The sequence below is a fragment of the Cyclopterus lumpus genome, chromosome 2, assembly GCF_009769545.1.
Source record: "Cyclopterus lumpus isolate fCycLum1 chromosome 2, fCycLum1.pri, whole genome shotgun sequence".
In the NCBI taxonomy this organism is placed as follows: domain Eukaryota; kingdom Metazoa; phylum Chordata; class Actinopteri; order Perciformes; family Cyclopteridae; genus Cyclopterus; species Cyclopterus lumpus.
Window position 1 is genome coordinate 1,241,115 of NC_046967.1, and position 17,500 is coordinate 1,258,614.

Sequence of the window (17,500 nt, forward strand, 5' to 3'; positions counted from 1 at the left end):
CTGAAGGCCTCCCTGAAGGACTCCCTGGGGGCCTCCCTGAAGGACTCCCTGAAGGCCTCCCTGAAGGACTCCCTGGGGGCCTCCCTGAAGGCCTCCCTGAAGGACTCCCTGGGGGCCTCCCTGAAGGACTCCCTGAAGGCCTCCCTGAAGGACTCCCTGGGGGCCTCCCTGAAGGACTCCCTGAAGGACTCCCTGGGGGCCTCCCTGAAGGCCTCTCTGAAGGACTCCCTGAAGGACTCCCTGAAGGCCTTCCTGAAGGCCTCCCTGAAGGCCTCCCTGAAGGCCTCCCTGAAGGACTCCCTGAAGGCCTCCCTTAAGGACTCCCTGGGGGCCTCCCTGAAGGACTCCTTGAAGGACTCCCTGAAGGCCTCCCTGGGGGCCTCCGCTGAAGGACTCCCTGGGGGCCTCCCTGAAGGCCTCCCTGAAGGACTCCCTGAAGGACTCCCTGAAGGCCTCCCTTAAGGACTCCCTGGGGGACTCCCTGAAGGCCTCCCTGAAGGCCTCCCTGAAGGACTCCCTGAAGGCCTCCCTGAAGGCCTCCCTGAAGGACTCCCTGAAGGCCTCCCTTAAGGACTCCCTGGGGGACTCCCTGAAGGCCTCCCTGAAGGCCTCCCTGAAGGACTCCCTTAAGGACTCCCTGGGGGACTCCCTGGGGGACTCCCTGAAGGCCTCCCTGAAGGCCTCCCTGAAGGACTCCCTGAAGGCCTCCCTGAAGGACTCCCTGGGGGCCTCCTGGAGGACTCACTGTGGTGAACTTGTGTGCGGGGATCTTCTCCTGGCCCTCCGCGATGGTGTAGAAGAGCAGGTCCTCCAGGCTGGGCAGGATGCCGGCTTTCCTTCTCCTGCAGGAGAGAACCAGAGAAAAGGTGAAGTGAGAACACCTCGTCCTACGCGGGAGCTGCAGCAGAGGGGGAGGAGCCGTGACCTCACTCTGACCTTACGGACTCATGACGCCGCCGTAAGGCCACCGCGACGCCGGAACAGCAGCCAGAGGACCAGCATGCATTGCTTCACTTCCCAGACGTTTAGTTGGAGTGAACAAAGAAGCACCGGCGTCTCCATCAGAGCCTCCAGTGTTCTAACATCTGGAGGTCTAATCAGCTGTTTGCTCGCTGGCTGCTGCTCTCAGCTCGCCGTCACGCAGCAGACGGGCCAGCGGCTCTCTGCAATGCATCATGGGACACTGGCCTGCGTGCTAGGAGAGGGTGTCTGAAGGTAAAGCTTTAGTCAGGTGGCTGAATGTTTCCTCTGGAGCTCCTTCTTCTAGTTCAGATCAATAACAGGAGCTCCTGTTGAGACGGCACGCTCCGACGTGATTGGTCGAAACGACTCGGCCTGCAAACGGAAACCAGTCGCCTCCAGAGGACCCACTGGGACCAGTTTGATTATCTGGACCAGTTCGAGTCAGAAAGTCAGTTTTCAGTTCACACAAATTAATTGATTTGGTGAAATGTAAAAAAAAAAAAAGTTTGAGTCTTCCTCAAATTACTGACTTTCCAACTCGAGTGGAAATAATAATATTATTATTATTATTATTATCATTATTATTGCAGAGCGTTGTTGTTTCAACCTGCAACTTTCATTAATGGAGGATGAAGTCTGCTGGTGAGGAAGGAATACACATCAGTGTGTGTGTGCGTGTGTGTGTGCCTGTGTGTGCGTGTGTGTGTGTGCCTGTGTGTGCGTGTCTGTGTGTGCGTGTGTGTGTGTGTGTGTGTATGTGTCTGTGTGTGCGTGCGTGTGTGTGTGCCTGTGTGTGTGTGTGCCTGTGTGTGTTTGTGCGTGTGTGCGTGTGAGCGTGTGTGTGAGTGTGTGTGTGTGAGTGAGTGTGTCTGTGTGTGCGTGTGTGTGTGTGTGCCTGTGTGTGCGTGTGTGAGTGTGTGTGAGTGTGTGTGTGTGCGTGTGTGTGTGTGTGCGTGTGTGCGTGTGTGCGTGTGTGTGAGTGTGTCTGTGTGCGTGTGTGTGTGTGCCTATGTGTGCGTGTGTGTGTGCGTGTGTGTGTTTGTGCGTGTGTGCGTGTGTGTGTGTGAGCGTGTGTGTGCGTGTGTGTGTGTGAGCGTGTGTGTGCGTGTGTGTGTGTGAGCGTGTGTGTGAGTGTGTGTGAGTGTGTGTGTGTGTGTGTGTGTGTGTGTGTGTGTGTGTGTGTGTGAGGGAGGGAGGGTTCAAGCGCAGCCGCTGGGAGGAAGTGAGGTCACGTCAAAGAGGAAGCAGTTATCGGCTTTCTTCTACTGGAATGTGAAGAAAACACTAAAACTAAAATAAAGTAGAAACATACTTACAAATGCAAAGCAAGCAGATCAACAAGAGGGAGAGAGTGACAATAATACTGAATTAGTAACAGTTACAGCAGAGCAACAACAACAACAACAACAACAACAACAAACTAAAAATGTGACACGAATAATCAGACAATGACAGAAGCATCATGTAAATAAACAAGAAACCACAAGTTAAGGAATGAAAAGCAACGTCGTCCACTTCCTGTCGGACGGCTTCAAAAACACCCACAATCCTTTGCAAATTACGAGGACGGACCGACGCGAGCAAGAGGTCGGAGGTCACGAGGCCTGTGAGGAGCATCTGGAACACCTGGATCAGATCAATAATGATCCATGAAACAGATCAATAGTCTGGATTTAGTTTCACTGAAACACTTTTTATTTCATTATAAAACAGAAGGAGGGAGGAGGGAGGGAGGAAGGAGGAGGGAGGGAGGAGGGAGGTAGGGAGGAAGGAGGAGGGAGGGAGGAAGGAGGAGGGAGGGAGGAGGGAGGGAGGAAGGAGGAGGGAGGTAGGAAAGAGGAGGGAGGGAGGAGGGAGGGAGGGAGGGAGGAAGGAGGAGGGAGGAGGAAGGAGGCCGACGTTAAACCGCCGCCGTCTCAACACAGAGGTACTGTTGGTGTCTGAGTTTCTATTTGTTTACCACATTTTAGTGTTTCTTTTTATTAGATTGTGTATTTATGTTCTAGTTATTTAACGTGACACTTCCTGTCTGTGTCTTTATTAATGTGACGGTTCTTATTTTGTATTAAATCGATGACCCTTATGACTTATTAGCTCTCTAGAGCCTCATGACTTATTACCTCTCTAGAGCCTTATGACTTATTACCTCTCTAGAACCTTATGACTTATTAGCTCTCTAGAGCCTTATGACTTATTACCTCTCTAGAGCTGTATGACTTATTACCTCTCTAGAACCTTATGACTTATTACTTCTCTAGAACCTTATGACTTATTACCTCTCTAGAGCCTTATGACTTATTAGCTCTCTAGAACCGTATGATTTATTACCTCTCTAGAGCCTTATGACTTATTACATCTCTAGAGCCATATGACTTATTACCTCTCTAGAACCTTATGACTTATTACTTCTCTAGAACCTTATGACTTATTACCTCTCTAGAGCCTTATAACTTATTAGCTCTCTAGAACCTTATGACTTATTACTTCTCTAGAACCATATGACTTATTAGCTCTCTAGAGCCTTATGACTTATTAGCTCTCTAGAGCCGTATGACTTATTACCTCTCTAGAACCTTATGACTTATTACTTCTCTAGAACCTTATGACTTATTACCTCTCTAGAACCGTATGACTTATTACCTCTCTAGAACCGTATGACTTATTACATCTCTAGAGCCTTATGACTCATTAGCTCTCTAGAACCTTATGACTTATTACTTCTCTAGAGCCTTATGATTTATTAGATCTCTAGAACCGTATGACTTATTACCTCTCTAGAACCTTATTATGTATTACCTCTCTAGAACCTTATGACTTATTACCTCTCTAGAGCCTTATGACTTATTACCTCTCTAGAGCCTTATGACTTATTACCTCTCTAGAATCATATGACTCATTACCTCTCTAGAGCCTTATGACTTATTACCTCTCTAGAACCTTATGACTTATTACCTCTCTAGAACCGTATTACTCATTACTTCTCTAGAACCTTATGACGTATTACCTCTAGAACCTTATGACTAATTACCTCTCTAGAATCATATGACTCATTACCTCTCTAGAGCCTTATGACTTATTACCTCTCTAGAACCTTATGACTTATTACCTCTCTAGAACCTTATGACTCATTACCTCTCTAGAACCTTATGACTTATTACCTCTCTAGAGCCTTATGACTCATTACCTCTCTAGAGCCTTATGACTCATTACTTCTCTAGAGCCTGATGACTTATTACCTCTAGAACCTTATGACTCATTACCTCTCTAGAGCCTGATGACTTATTACCTCTAGAACCTTATGACTCATTACCTCTCTAGAGCCTTATGACTCATTACCTCTCTAGAGCCTTATGACTTCTCTAGAACCTTATGACTTATTACCTCTAGAACCGTATGACTCATTACCTCTCTAGAACCTTATGACGTATTACCTCTCTAGAGCCTTATGACTCATTACCTCTCTAGAACCTTATGACTTATTACCTCTCTAGAATCATATGACTTATTACCTCTCTAGAATCATATGACTCATTACCTCTCTAGAGCCTTATGACTTATTACCTCTCTAGAACCTTATGACTTATTACCTCTCTAGAACCGTATTACTCATTACTTCTCTAAAACCTTATGACGTATTACCTCTAGAACCTTATGACTTATTACCTCTCTAGAATCATATGACTCATTACCTCTCTAGAGCCTTATGACTTATTACCTCTCTAGAACCTTATGACTTATTACCTCTCTAGAACCTTATGACTCATTACCTCTCTAGAACCTTATGACTTATTACCTCTCTAGAGCCTTATGACTCATTACCTCTCTAGAACCTTATGACTTATTACCTCTCTAGAGCCTTATAGCTCATTACCTCTCTAGAGCCTTATGACTCATTACCTCTCTAGAGCCTTATGACTTATTACTTCTCTAGAGCCTGATGACTTATTACCTCTAGAACCTTATGACTCATTACCTCTCTAGAGCCTTATGACTCATTACCTCTCTAGAGCCTTATGACTTATTACTTCTCTAGAACCTTGACTTATTACCTCTAGAACCTTATGACTCATTACCTCTCTAGAGCCTGATGACTTATTACCTCTAGAACCTTATGACTCATTACCTCTCTAGAGCCTTATGACTCATTACCTCTCTAGAGCCTTATGACTTCTCTAGAACCTTATGACTTATTACCTCTAGAACCGTATGACTCATTACCTCTCTAGAACCGTATGACCTCTCTAGAGCCTTATGACTCATTACCTCTCTAGAACCTTATGCCTTATTACTTCTCTAGAACCTTATGACTTATTACCTCTAGAGCCTTATGACTCATTACCTCTCTAGAACCTTATGACTTATTACCTCTCTAGAGCCTTATAGCTCATTACCTCTCTAGAGCCTTATGACTCATTACCTCTCTAGAGCCTTATGACTCATTACTTCTCTAGAACCGTATGACTTATTACCTCTCTAGAATCATATGACTCATTACCTCTCTAGAGCCTTATGACTTATTACCTCTCTAGAACCTTATGACTTATTACCTCTCTAGAACCTTATGACTCATTACCTCTCTAGAACCTTATGACTTATTACCTCTCTAGAGACTTATGACTCATTACCTCTCTAGAGCCTTATGACTTATTACCTCTCTAGAGCCTTATGACTCATTAGCTCTCTAGAACCTTATGACTTATTACCTCTCTAGAATCATATGACTCATTACCTCTCTAGAGCCTTATGACTCATTACCTCTCTAGAGCCTTATGACTTCTCTAGAACCTTATGACTTATTACCTCTAGAACCGTATGACTCATTACCTCTCTAGAACCTTATGACGTATTACCTCTCTAGAGCCTTATGACTCATTACCTCTCTAGAACCTTATGACTTATTACCTCTCTAGAATCATATGACTTATTACCTCTCTAGAATCATATGACTCATTACCTCTCTAGAGCCTTATGACTTATTACCTCTCTAGAACCTTATGACTTATTACCTCTCTAGAACCGTATTACTCATTACTTCTCTAGAACCTTATGACGTATTACCTCTAGAACCTTATGACTTATTACCTCTCTAGAATCATATGACTCATTACCTCTCTAGAGCCTTATGACTTATTACCTCTCTAGAACCTTATGACTTATTACCTCTCTAGAACCTTATGACTCATTACCTCTCTAGAACCTTATGACTTATTACCTCTCTAGAGCCTTATGACTCATTACCTCTCTAGAACCTTATGACTTATTACCTCTCTAGAGCCTTATAGCTCATTACCTCTCTAGAGCCTTATGACTCATTACCTCTCTAGAGCCTTATGACTCATTACTTCTCTAGAGCCTGATGACTTATTACCTCTAGAACCTTATGACTCATTACCTCTCTAGAGCCTTATGACTCATTACCTCTCTAGAGCCTTATGACTTATTACTTCTCTAGAACCTTGACTTATTACCTCTAGAACCTTATGACTCATTACCTCTCTAGAGCCTGATGACTTATTACCTCTAGAACCTTATGACTCATTACCTCTCTAGAGCCTTATGACTCATTACCTCTCTAGAGCCTTATGACTTATTACTTCTCTAGAACCTTGACTTATTACCTCTAGAACCTTATGACTCATTACCTCTCTAGAGCCTGATGACTTATTACCTCTAGAACCTTATGACTCATTACCTCTCTAGAGCCTTATGACTCATTACCTCTCTAGAACCTTATGACTTATTACCTCTCTAGAGCCTTATAGCTCATTACCTCTCTAGAGCCTTATGACTCATTACCTCTCTAGAGCCTTATGACTTATTACTTCTCTAGAGCCTGATGACTTATTACCTCTAGAACCTTATGACTCATTACCTCTCTAGAGCCTTATGACTCATTACCTCTCTAGAGCCTTATGACTTATTACTTCTCTAGAACCTTGACTTATTACCTCTAGAACCTTATGACTCATTACCTCTCTAGAGCCTGATGACTTATTACCTCTAGAACCTTATGACTCATTACCTCTCTAGAGCCTTATGACTCATTACCTCTCTAGAGCCTTATGACTTCTCTAGAACCTTATGACTTATTACCTCTAGAACCGTATGACTCATTACCTCTCTAGAACCTTATGACGTATTACCTCTCTAGAGCCTTATGACTCATTACCTCTCTAGAACCTTATGCCTTATTACTTCTCTAGAGCCTGATGACTTATTACCTCTAGAACCTTATGACTCATTACCTCTCTAGAGCCTTATGACTCATTACCTCTCTAGAGCCTTATGACTTATTACTTCTCTAGAACCTTGACTTATTACCTCTAGAACCTTATGACTCATTAACTCTCTAGAGCCTGATGACTTATTACCTCTAGAACCTTATGACTCATTACCTCTCTAGAGCCTTATGACTCATTACCTCTCTAGAGCCTTATGACTTCTCTAGAACCTTATGACTTATTACCTCTAGAACCGTATGACTCATTACCTCTCTAGAACCTTATGACGTATTACCTCTCTAGAACCTTATGACTTATTACTTCTCTAGAACCTTATGACTTATTACCTCTCTAGAGCCTTATAACTTATTAGCTCTCTAGAACCTTATGACTTATTACTTCTCTAGAACCATATGACTTATTAGCTCTCTAGAGCCTTATGACTTATTAGCTCTCTAGAGCCGTATGATTTATTACCTCTCTAGAACCTTATGACTTATTACTTCTCTAGAACCTTATGACTTATTACCTCTCTAGAACCGTATGACTTATTACCTCTCTAGAACCGTATGACTTATTACATCTCTAGAGCCTTATGACTCATTAGCTCTCTAGAACCTTATGACTTATTACTTCTCTAGAGCCTTATGATTTATTAGATCTCTAGAACCGTATGACTTATTACCTCTCTAGAACCTTATTATGTATTACCTCTCTAGAACCTTATGACTTATTACCTCTCTAGAGCCTTATGACTTATTACCTCTCTAGAGCCTTATGACTTATTACCTCTCTAGAATCATATGACTCATTACCTCTCTAGAGCCTTATGACTTATTACCTCTCTAGAACCTTATGACTTATTACCTCTCTAGAACCGTATTACTCATTACTTCTCTAGAACCTTATGACGTATTACCTCTAGAACCTTATGACTAATTACCTCTCTAGAATCATATGACTCATTACCTCTCTAGAGCCTTATGACTTATTACCTCTCTAGAACCTTATGACTTATTACCTCTCTAGAACCTTATGACTCATTACCTCTCTAGAACCTTATGACTTATTACCTCTCTAGAGCCTTATGACTCATTACCTCTCTAGAGCCTTATGACTCATTACTTCTCTAGAGCCTGATGACTTATTACCTCTAGAACCTTATGACTCATTACCTCTCTAGAGCCTTATGACTCATTACCTCTCTAGAGCCTTATGACTTCTCTAGAACCTTATGACTTATTACCTCTAGAACCGTATGACTCATTACCTCTCTAGAACCTTATGACGTATTACCTCTCTAGAGCCTTATGACTCATTACCTCTCTAGAACCTTATGACTTATTACCTCTCTAGAATCATATGACTTATTACCTCTCTAGAATCATATGACTCATTACCTCTCTAGAGCCTTATGACTTATTACCTCTCTAGAACCTTATGACTTATTACCTCTCTAGAACCGTATTACTCATTACTTCTCTAGAACCTTATGACGTATTACCTCTAGAACCTTATGACTTATTACCTCTCTAGAATCATATGACTCATTACCTCTCTAGAGCCTTATGACTTATTACCTCTCTAGAACCTTATGACTTATTACCTCTCTAGAACCTTATGACTCATTACCTCTCTAGAACCTTATGACTTATTACCTCTCTAGAGCCTTATGACTCATTACCTCTCTAGAACCTTATGACTTATTACCTCTCTAGAGCCTTATAGCTCATTACCTCTCTAGAGCCTTATGACTCATTACCTCTCTAGAGCCTTATGACTTATTACTTCTCTAGAACCTTGACTTATTACCTCTAGAACCTTATGACTCATTACCTCTCTAGAGCCTGATGACTTATTACCTCTAGAACCTTATGACTCATTACCTCTCTAGAGCCTTATGACTCATTACCTCTCTAGAGCCTTATGACTTCTCTAGAACCTTATGACTTATTACCTCTAGAACCGTATGACTCATTACCTCTCTAGAACCTTATGACGTATTACCTCTCTAGAGCCTTATGACTCATTACCTCTCTAGAACCTTATGACTTATTACTTCTCTAGAACCTTGACTTATTACCTCTAGAACCTTATGACTCATTACCTCTCTAGAGCCTGATGACTTATTACCTCTAGAACCTTATGACTCATTACCTCTCTAGAGCCTTATGACTCATTACCTCTCTAGAGCCTTATGACTTATTACTTCTCTAGAACCTTGACTTATTACCTCTAGAACCTTATGACTCATTACCTCTCTAGAGCCTGATGACTTATTACCTCTAGAACCTTATGACTCATTACCTCTCTAGAGCCTTATGACTCATTACCTCTCTAGAGCCTTATGACTTCTCTAGAACCTTATGACTTATTACCTCTAGAACCGTATGACTCATTACCTCTCTAGAACCTTATGACGTATTACCTCTCTAGAGCCTTATGACTCATTACCTCTCTAGAACCTTATGCCTTATTACTTCTCTAGAACCTTATGACTTATTACCTCTAGAGCCTTATGACTCATTACCTCTCTAGAACCTTATGACTTATTACCTCTCTAGAGCCTTATAGCTCATTACCTCTCTAGAGCCTTATGACTCATTACCTCTCTAGAGCCTTATGACTCATTACCTCTCTAGAGCCTTATGACTCATTACTTCTCTAGAACCGTATGACTTATTACCTCTCTAGAATCATATGACTCATTACCTCTCTAGAGCCTTATGACTTATTACCTCTCTAGAACCTTATGACTTATTACCTCTCTAGAACCTTATGACTCATTACCTCTCTAGAACCTTATGACTTATTACCTCTCTAGAGACTTATGACTCATTACCTCTCTAGAGCCTTATGACTTATTACCTCTCTAGAGCCTTATGACTCATTAGCTCTCTAGAACCTTATGACTTATTACCTCTCTAGAATCATATGACTCATTACCTCTCTAGAGCCTTATGACTTATTACCTCTCTAGAACCTTATGACTTATTACCTCTCTAGAACCGTATTACTCATTACTTCTCTAGAACCTTATGACGTATTACCTCTAGAACCTTATGACTTATTACCTCTAGAACCGTATTACGTATTACCTCTCTAGAGCCTTATGACTCATTACCTCTCTAGAGCCTTATGACTCATTACCTATCTAGAGCCTTATAACTTATTACCTCTCTAGAGACTTATGACTCATTACCTCTCTAGAACCTTATGACTTATTACCTCTCTAGAGCCTTATGACTCATTACCTCTCTAGAACCTTATGACTTATTACCTCTCTAGAACCTTATAGCTCATTACCTCTCTAGAGCCTTATGACTTATTACCTCTCTAGAGCCTTATGACTCATTACCTCTGTAGAGCCTTATGACTCATTACTTCTCTAGAGCCTGATGACTTATTACCTCTAGAACCTTATGACTCATTACCTCTCTAGAGCCTTATGACTCATTACTTCTCTAGAACCTTATGACTTATTACCTCTAGAACCTTATGACTCATTACCTCTCTAGAGCCTGATGACTTATTACCTCTAGAACCTTATGACTCATTACCTCTATAGAGCCTTATGACTCATTACCTCTCTAGAGCCTTATGACTCATTACATCTCTAGAGCCTTATGACTTCTCTAGAACCTTATGACTTATTACCTCTAGAACCGTATGACTCATTACCTCTCTAGAACCTTATGACGTATTACCTCTCTAGAGCCTTATGACTCATTACCTCTCTAGAACCTTATGCCTTATTACTTCTCTAGAACCTTATGACTTATTACCTCTAGAGCCTTATGACTCATTACCTCTCTAGAACCTTATGACTTATTACCTCTCTAGAGCCTTATGACTCATTACCTCTCTAAAACCTTATGACTTATTACCTCTCTAGAGCCTTATGACTCATTACCTCTCTAAAACCTTATGACTTATTACCTCTCTAGAGCCTTATGACTCATTACCTCTCTAAAACCTTATGACTTATTACCTCTCTAGAGCCTTATGACTCATTATCTCTCTAGAGCCTTATGACTCATTACCTCTCTAGAGCCTGATGACTTATTACCTCTCTAGAGCCTTATGACTCATTACCTCTCTAGAGCCTTATGACTTATTACCTCTCTAGAGCCTTATGACTCATTATCTCTCTAGAGCCTTATGACTCATTACCTCTCTAGAACCTGATGACTTATTACCTCTAGAACCTTATGACTCATTACCTCTCTAGAGCCTTATGACGTATTACTTCTCTAGAACCTTATGACTTATTACCTCTAGAACCTTATGACTCATTACCTCTCTAGAGCCTTATGACTCATTACTTCTCTAGAGCCTGATGACTTATTACCTCTAGAACCTTGACTCATTACCTCTCTAGAGCCTTATGACTCATTACCTCTCTAGAGCCTTATAACTTATTACTTCTCTAGAACCTTATGACTTATTACCTCTAGAACCTTATGACTCATTACCTCTCTAGAGCCTTATGACTCATTACTTCTCTAGAACCTTATGACTTATTACCTCTAGAACCTTATGACTCATTACCTCTAGAGCCTGATGACTTATTACCTCTAGAACCTTATGACTCATTACCTCTCTAGAGCCTTATGATTTATTACTTCTCTAGAACCTTATGACTCATTACCTCTCTAGAACCTTATGACTTATTACCTCTAGAACCTTATGACTTATTACCTCTAGAACCTTATGACTCATTACCTCTCTAGAACCTTATGACTCATTACCTCTCTAGAGCCTTATGACTCATTACCTCTCTAGAACCTTATGACTTATTACCTCTCTAGAGACTTATGACTCATTACCTCTCTAGAGCCTTATGACTTATTACCTCTCTAGAGCCTTATGACTCATTAGCTCTCTAGAACCTTATGACTTATTACCTCTCTAGAATCATATGACTCATTACCTCTCTAGAGCCTTATGACTTATTACCTCTCTAGAACCTTATGACTTATTACCTCTCTAGAACCGTATTACTCATTACTTCTCTAGAACCTTATGACGTATTACCTCTAGAACCTTATGACTTATTACCTCTAGAACCGTATTACGTATTACCTCTCTAGAGCCTTATGACTCATTACCTCTCTAGAGCCTTATGACTCATTACCTATCTAGAGCCTTATAACTTATTACTTCTCTAGAACCTTATGACTTATTACCTCTAGAACCTTATGACTCATTACCTCTCTAGAACCTTATGACTTATTACCTCTCTAGAGACTTATGACTCATTACCTCTCTAGAACCTTATGACTTATTACCTCTCTAGAGCCTTATGACTCATTACCTCTCTAGAACCTTATGACTTATTAACTCTCTAGAACCTTATAGCTCATTACCTCTCTAGAGCCTTATGACTTATTACCTCTCTAGAGCCTTATGACTCATTACCTCTGTAGAGCCTTATGACTCATTACTTCTCTAGAGCCTGATGACTTGATACCTCTAGAACCATATGACTCATTACCTCTCTAGAGCCTTATGACTCATTACCTCTCTAGAACCTTATGACTTATTACCTCTCTAGAGACTTATGACTCATTACCTCTCTAGAACCTTATGACTTATTACCTCTCTAGAGCCTTATGACTCATTACCTCTCTAGAACCTTATGACCTCTCTAGAGCCTTATAGCTCATTACCTCTCTAGAGCCTTATGACTCATTACCTCTCTAGAGCCTTATGACTCATTACTTCTCTAGAGCCTGATGACTTATTACCTCTAGAACCTTATGACTCATTACCTCTCTAGAGCCTTATGACTTATTACTTCTCTAGAACCTTGACTTATTACCTCTAGAACCTTATGACTCATTACCTCTCTAGAGCCTTATGACTCATTACCTCTCTAGAGCCTTATGACTTCTCTAGAACCTTATGACTTATTACCTCTAGAACCGTATGACTCATTACCTCTCTAGAACCTTATGACGTATTACCTCTCTAGAGCCTTATGACTCATTACCTCTCTAGAACCTTATGCCTTATTACTTCTCTAGAACCTTATGACTTATTACCTCTAGAGCCTTATGACTCATTAACTCTCTAGAACCTTATGACTTATTACCTCTCTAGAGCCTTATAGCTAATTACCTCTCTAGAGCCTTATGACTTATTACCTCTCTAGAGCCTTATGACTCATTAGCTCTCTAGAACCTTATGACTTATTACCTCTCTAGAATCATATGACTCATTACCTCTCTAGAGCCTTATGACTTATTACCTCTCTAGAACCTTATGACTTATTACCTCTCTAGAACCGTATTACTCATTACTTCTCTAGAACCTTATGACGTATTACCTCTAGAACCTTATGACTTATTACCTCTAGAACCGTATTACGTATTACCTCTCTAGAGCCTTATGACTCATTACCTCTCTAGAGCCTTATGACTCATTACCTATCTAGAGCCTTATAACTTATTACCTCTCTAGAGACTTATGACTCATTACCTCTCTAGAACCTTATGACTTATTACCTCTCTAGAGCCTTATGACTCATTACCTCTCTAGAACCTTATGACTTATTACCTCTCTAGAACCTTATAGCTCATTACCTCTCTAGAGCCTTATGACTTATTACCTCTCTAGAGCCTTATGACTCATTACCTCTGTAGAGCCTTATGACTCATTACCTCTCTAGAGCCTGATGACTTATTACCTCTAGAACCTTATGACTCATTACCTCTCTAGAGCCTGATGACTTATTACCTCTAGAACCTTATGACTCATTACCTCTATAGAGCCTTATGACTCATTACCTCTCTAGAGCCTTATGACTCATTACATCTCTAGAGCCTTATGACTTCTCTAGAACCTTATGACTTATTACCTCTAGAACCGTATGACTCATTACCTCTCTAGAACCTTATGACGTATTACCTCTCTAGAGCCTTATGACTCATTACCTCTCTAGAACCTTATGCCTTATTACTTCTCTAGAACCTTATGACTTATTACCTCTAGAGCCTTATGACTCATTACCTCTCTAGAACCTTATGACTTATTACCTCTCTAGAGCCTTATGACTCATTACCTCTCTAAAACCTTATGACTTATTACCTCTCTAGAGCCTTATGACTCATTACCTCTCTAAAACCTTATGACTTATTACCTCTCTAGAGCCTTATGACTCATTATCTCTCTAGAGCCTTATGACTCATTACCTCTCTAGAGCCTGATGACTTATTACCTCTCTAGAGCCTTATGACTCATTACCTCTCTAGAGCCTTATGACTTATTACCTCTCTAGAGCCTTATGACTCATTATCTCTCTAGAGCCTTATGACTCATTACCTCTCTAGAGCCTGATGACTTATTACCTCTAGAACCTTATGACTCATTACCTCTCTAGAGCCTTATGACGTATTACTTCTCTAGAACCTTATGACTTATTACCTCTAGAACCTTATGACTCATTACCTCTCTAGAGCCTTATGACTCATTACTTCTCTAGAGCCTGATGACTTATTACCTCTAGAACCTTGACTCATTACCTCTCTAGAGCCTTATGACTCATTACCTCTCTAGAGCCTTATAACTTATTACTTCTCTAGAACCTTATGACTTATTACCTCTAGAACCTTATGACTCATTACCTCTCTAGAGCCTTATGACTCATTACTTCTCTAGAACCTTATGACTTATTACCTCTAGAACCTTATGACTCATTACCTCTAGAGCCTGATGACTTATTACCTCTAGAACCTTATGACTCATTACCTCTCTAGAGCCTTATGATTTATTACTTCTCTAGAACCTTATGACTCATTACCTCTCTAGAACCTTATGACTTATTACCTCTAGAACCTTATGACTTATTACCTCTAGAACCTTATGACTCATTACCTCTCTAGAACCTTATGACTCATTACCTCTCTAGAACCTTATGACTTATTACCTCTAGAACCTTACTCATTACCTCTCTAGAACCTTATGACTTATTACCTCTCTAGAGCCTTATGACTCATTACCTCTCTAGAACCTTATGACTTATTACCTCTAGAGCCTTATGACTTATTACCTCTCTAGAACCTTATGACTTATTACCTCTCTAGAACCGTATTACTCATTACTTCTCTAGAACCTTATGATGTATTACCTCTAGAACCTTATGACTTATTACCTCTAGAACCGTATTACGTATTACCTCTCTAGAGCCTTATGACTCATTACCTCTCTAGAGCCTTATGACTCATTACCTATCTAGAGCCTTATAACTTATTACTTCTCTAGAACCTTATGACGTATTACCTCTCTAGAACCTTATAGCTCATTACCTCTCTAGAGCCTTATGACTTATTACCTCTCTAGAGCCTTATGACTCATTACCTCTGTAGAGCCTTATGACTCATTACTTCTCTAGAGCCTGATGACTTATTACCTCTAGAACCTTATGACTCATTACCTCTCTAGAGCCTTATGACTCATTACCTCTCTAGAGCCTTATGACTCATTACTTCTCTAGAACCTTATGACTTATTACCTCTAGAACCTTATGACTCATTACCTCTCTAGAGCCTGATGACTTATTACCTCTAGAACCTTATGACTCATTACCTCTCTAGAGCCTTATGACTCATTACCTCTCTAGAGCCTTATGACTCATTACCTCTCTAGAGCCTTATGACTTCTCTAGAACCTTATGACTTATTACCTCTAGAACCGTATGACTCATTACCTCTCTAGAACCTTATGACGTATTACCTCTCTAGAGCCTTATGACTCATTACCTCTCTAAAACCTTATGACTTATTACCTCTCTAGAGCCTTATGACTCATTATCTCTCTAGAGCCTTATGACTCATTACCTCTCTAGAGCCTGATGACTTATTACCTCTCTAGAGCCTTATGACTCATTACCTCTCTAGAGCCTTATGACTTATTACCTCTCTAGAGCCTTATGACTCATTATCTCTCTAGAGCCTTATGACTCATTACCTCTTTAGAGCCTGATGACTTATTACCTCTAGAACCTTATGACTCATTACCTCTCTAGAGCCTTATGACTCATTACCTCTCTAGAGCCTGATGACTTATTACCTCTCTAGAGCCTTATGACTCATTACCTCTCTAGAGCCTTATGACTTATTACCTCTCTAGAGCCTTATGACTCATTATCTCTCTAGAGCCTTATGACTCATTACCTCTTTAGAGCCTGATGACTTATTACCTCTAGAACCTTGACTCATTACCTCTCTAGAGCCTTATGACGTATTACTTCTCTAGAACCTTATGACTTATTACCTCTAGAACCTTATGACTCATTACCTCTCTAGAGCCTCAATTACATTGCAAAGATCTGACCGTGTGACACAAAAAGACGTGTGTATATCATATCTTAATTTAATTAGTTAACTTTTATTTATGTATAAATAAAGATGACTTCTGGTCATTTGACACATCATGCATGTATAAATAATGATACATTTGAAGGCTCGTTTTTGTTGTGGTTATATTTGATGGCAGGTGCATCACGTTTTAAACTGCTGGATGAAAGCAGGTCACGTGCTTCAATGGGAATGTTTTCCTGCAGCAAAGAGATCAGATGCTTCTCCTGTGACATGCAATCAATAACCCTGGAGCACCAATAATATTAAAATATAACTAATCCTGTCCGATAATGGAACTGGTCACATATATGAACCCCTACTATCTAAAACAGGCCTCAGTCATGCGCACAGTGAATGCAGAAGAGGTTCTTTAATTCTGCATTAATTCTGCGGGTGAATATGGACACGACCCCTTAGAAAAGGTCACTTTAAAGGACGCGTGCCAGAGGTTGGGGCTCCAGTAAATGGCTGTGGAGCTCGGCCTAACGAGGGGGGCCGGCTAACACCTGGGTGCACTCACTTCTCCGTCGCGGACTCCTTGGCGGCTTCGCTGTGGCCGTCGCCCTTGGAGCAGAAGCTCCTCGCGCCGGGCCCCCCGGTGAGGGGCTGCGGGGCCCGGCCTCCTCCGCCCGGTGACCGGCCGTGCGGACCGGCGGCTCGGCAGAAGCAGGCGGCGGCAGCGGGCGTCGCGCCGACCCGGCCGGCCAGCGGCCGTCTGAGCTGCGTTTGAAATAACTCCTTCAGGGCCACCGTTGACCGGAAGTGCAACATTTCAACCACCGTAAAGTAATTTATAGTAAAGTAAAGAAGCGGCTCGTGACGACGGTCGGCTTCTCTGGGCCAAGTAACGGTTCTCCCGGTGAGTCGACGGCAGAGAACGGTGCTGGGCGGAGTCCAGCCCACCGGGCAGGCAACAGCTGTTGATTGGAGGAGGATAACGCGTACCGGCAGCTG

The 17,500-nt window shown here is 41.4% G+C and overlaps 1 protein-coding gene across 6 annotated transcripts in view; it reads right to left on the reverse strand.

Moving 5' to 3' along the window:
• Positions 1–17,317, reverse strand: part of LOC117741859 (glutaminase kidney isoform, mitochondrial) — a 35,240-nt gene extending 17,923 nt beyond the window's left edge. The window contains exons 1-3 of one of the 6 annotated variants that reach the window (XM_034549112.1): positions 17,067–17,122; positions 2,280–2,589; positions 746–842 (exon numbers count right to left, since the gene is read on the reverse strand). Coding sequence is in view for 1 of the 6 variants with exons in the window: in XM_034549094.1 (XP_034404985.1) it covers positions 746–842; positions 17,067–17,317 (348 nt within the window). In the remaining 5 variants the exon portion in view is untranslated. Of the gene's footprint in view, positions 1–745; positions 843–936; positions 1,699–2,279; positions 2,643–17,066 lie in introns of those variants that run through there. The other 5 variants (XM_034549138.1, XM_034549094.1, XM_034549104.1 and 2 more) reach the window with 5 other exon arrangements.
• Positions 17,318–17,500: the final 183 nt, after the last annotated feature.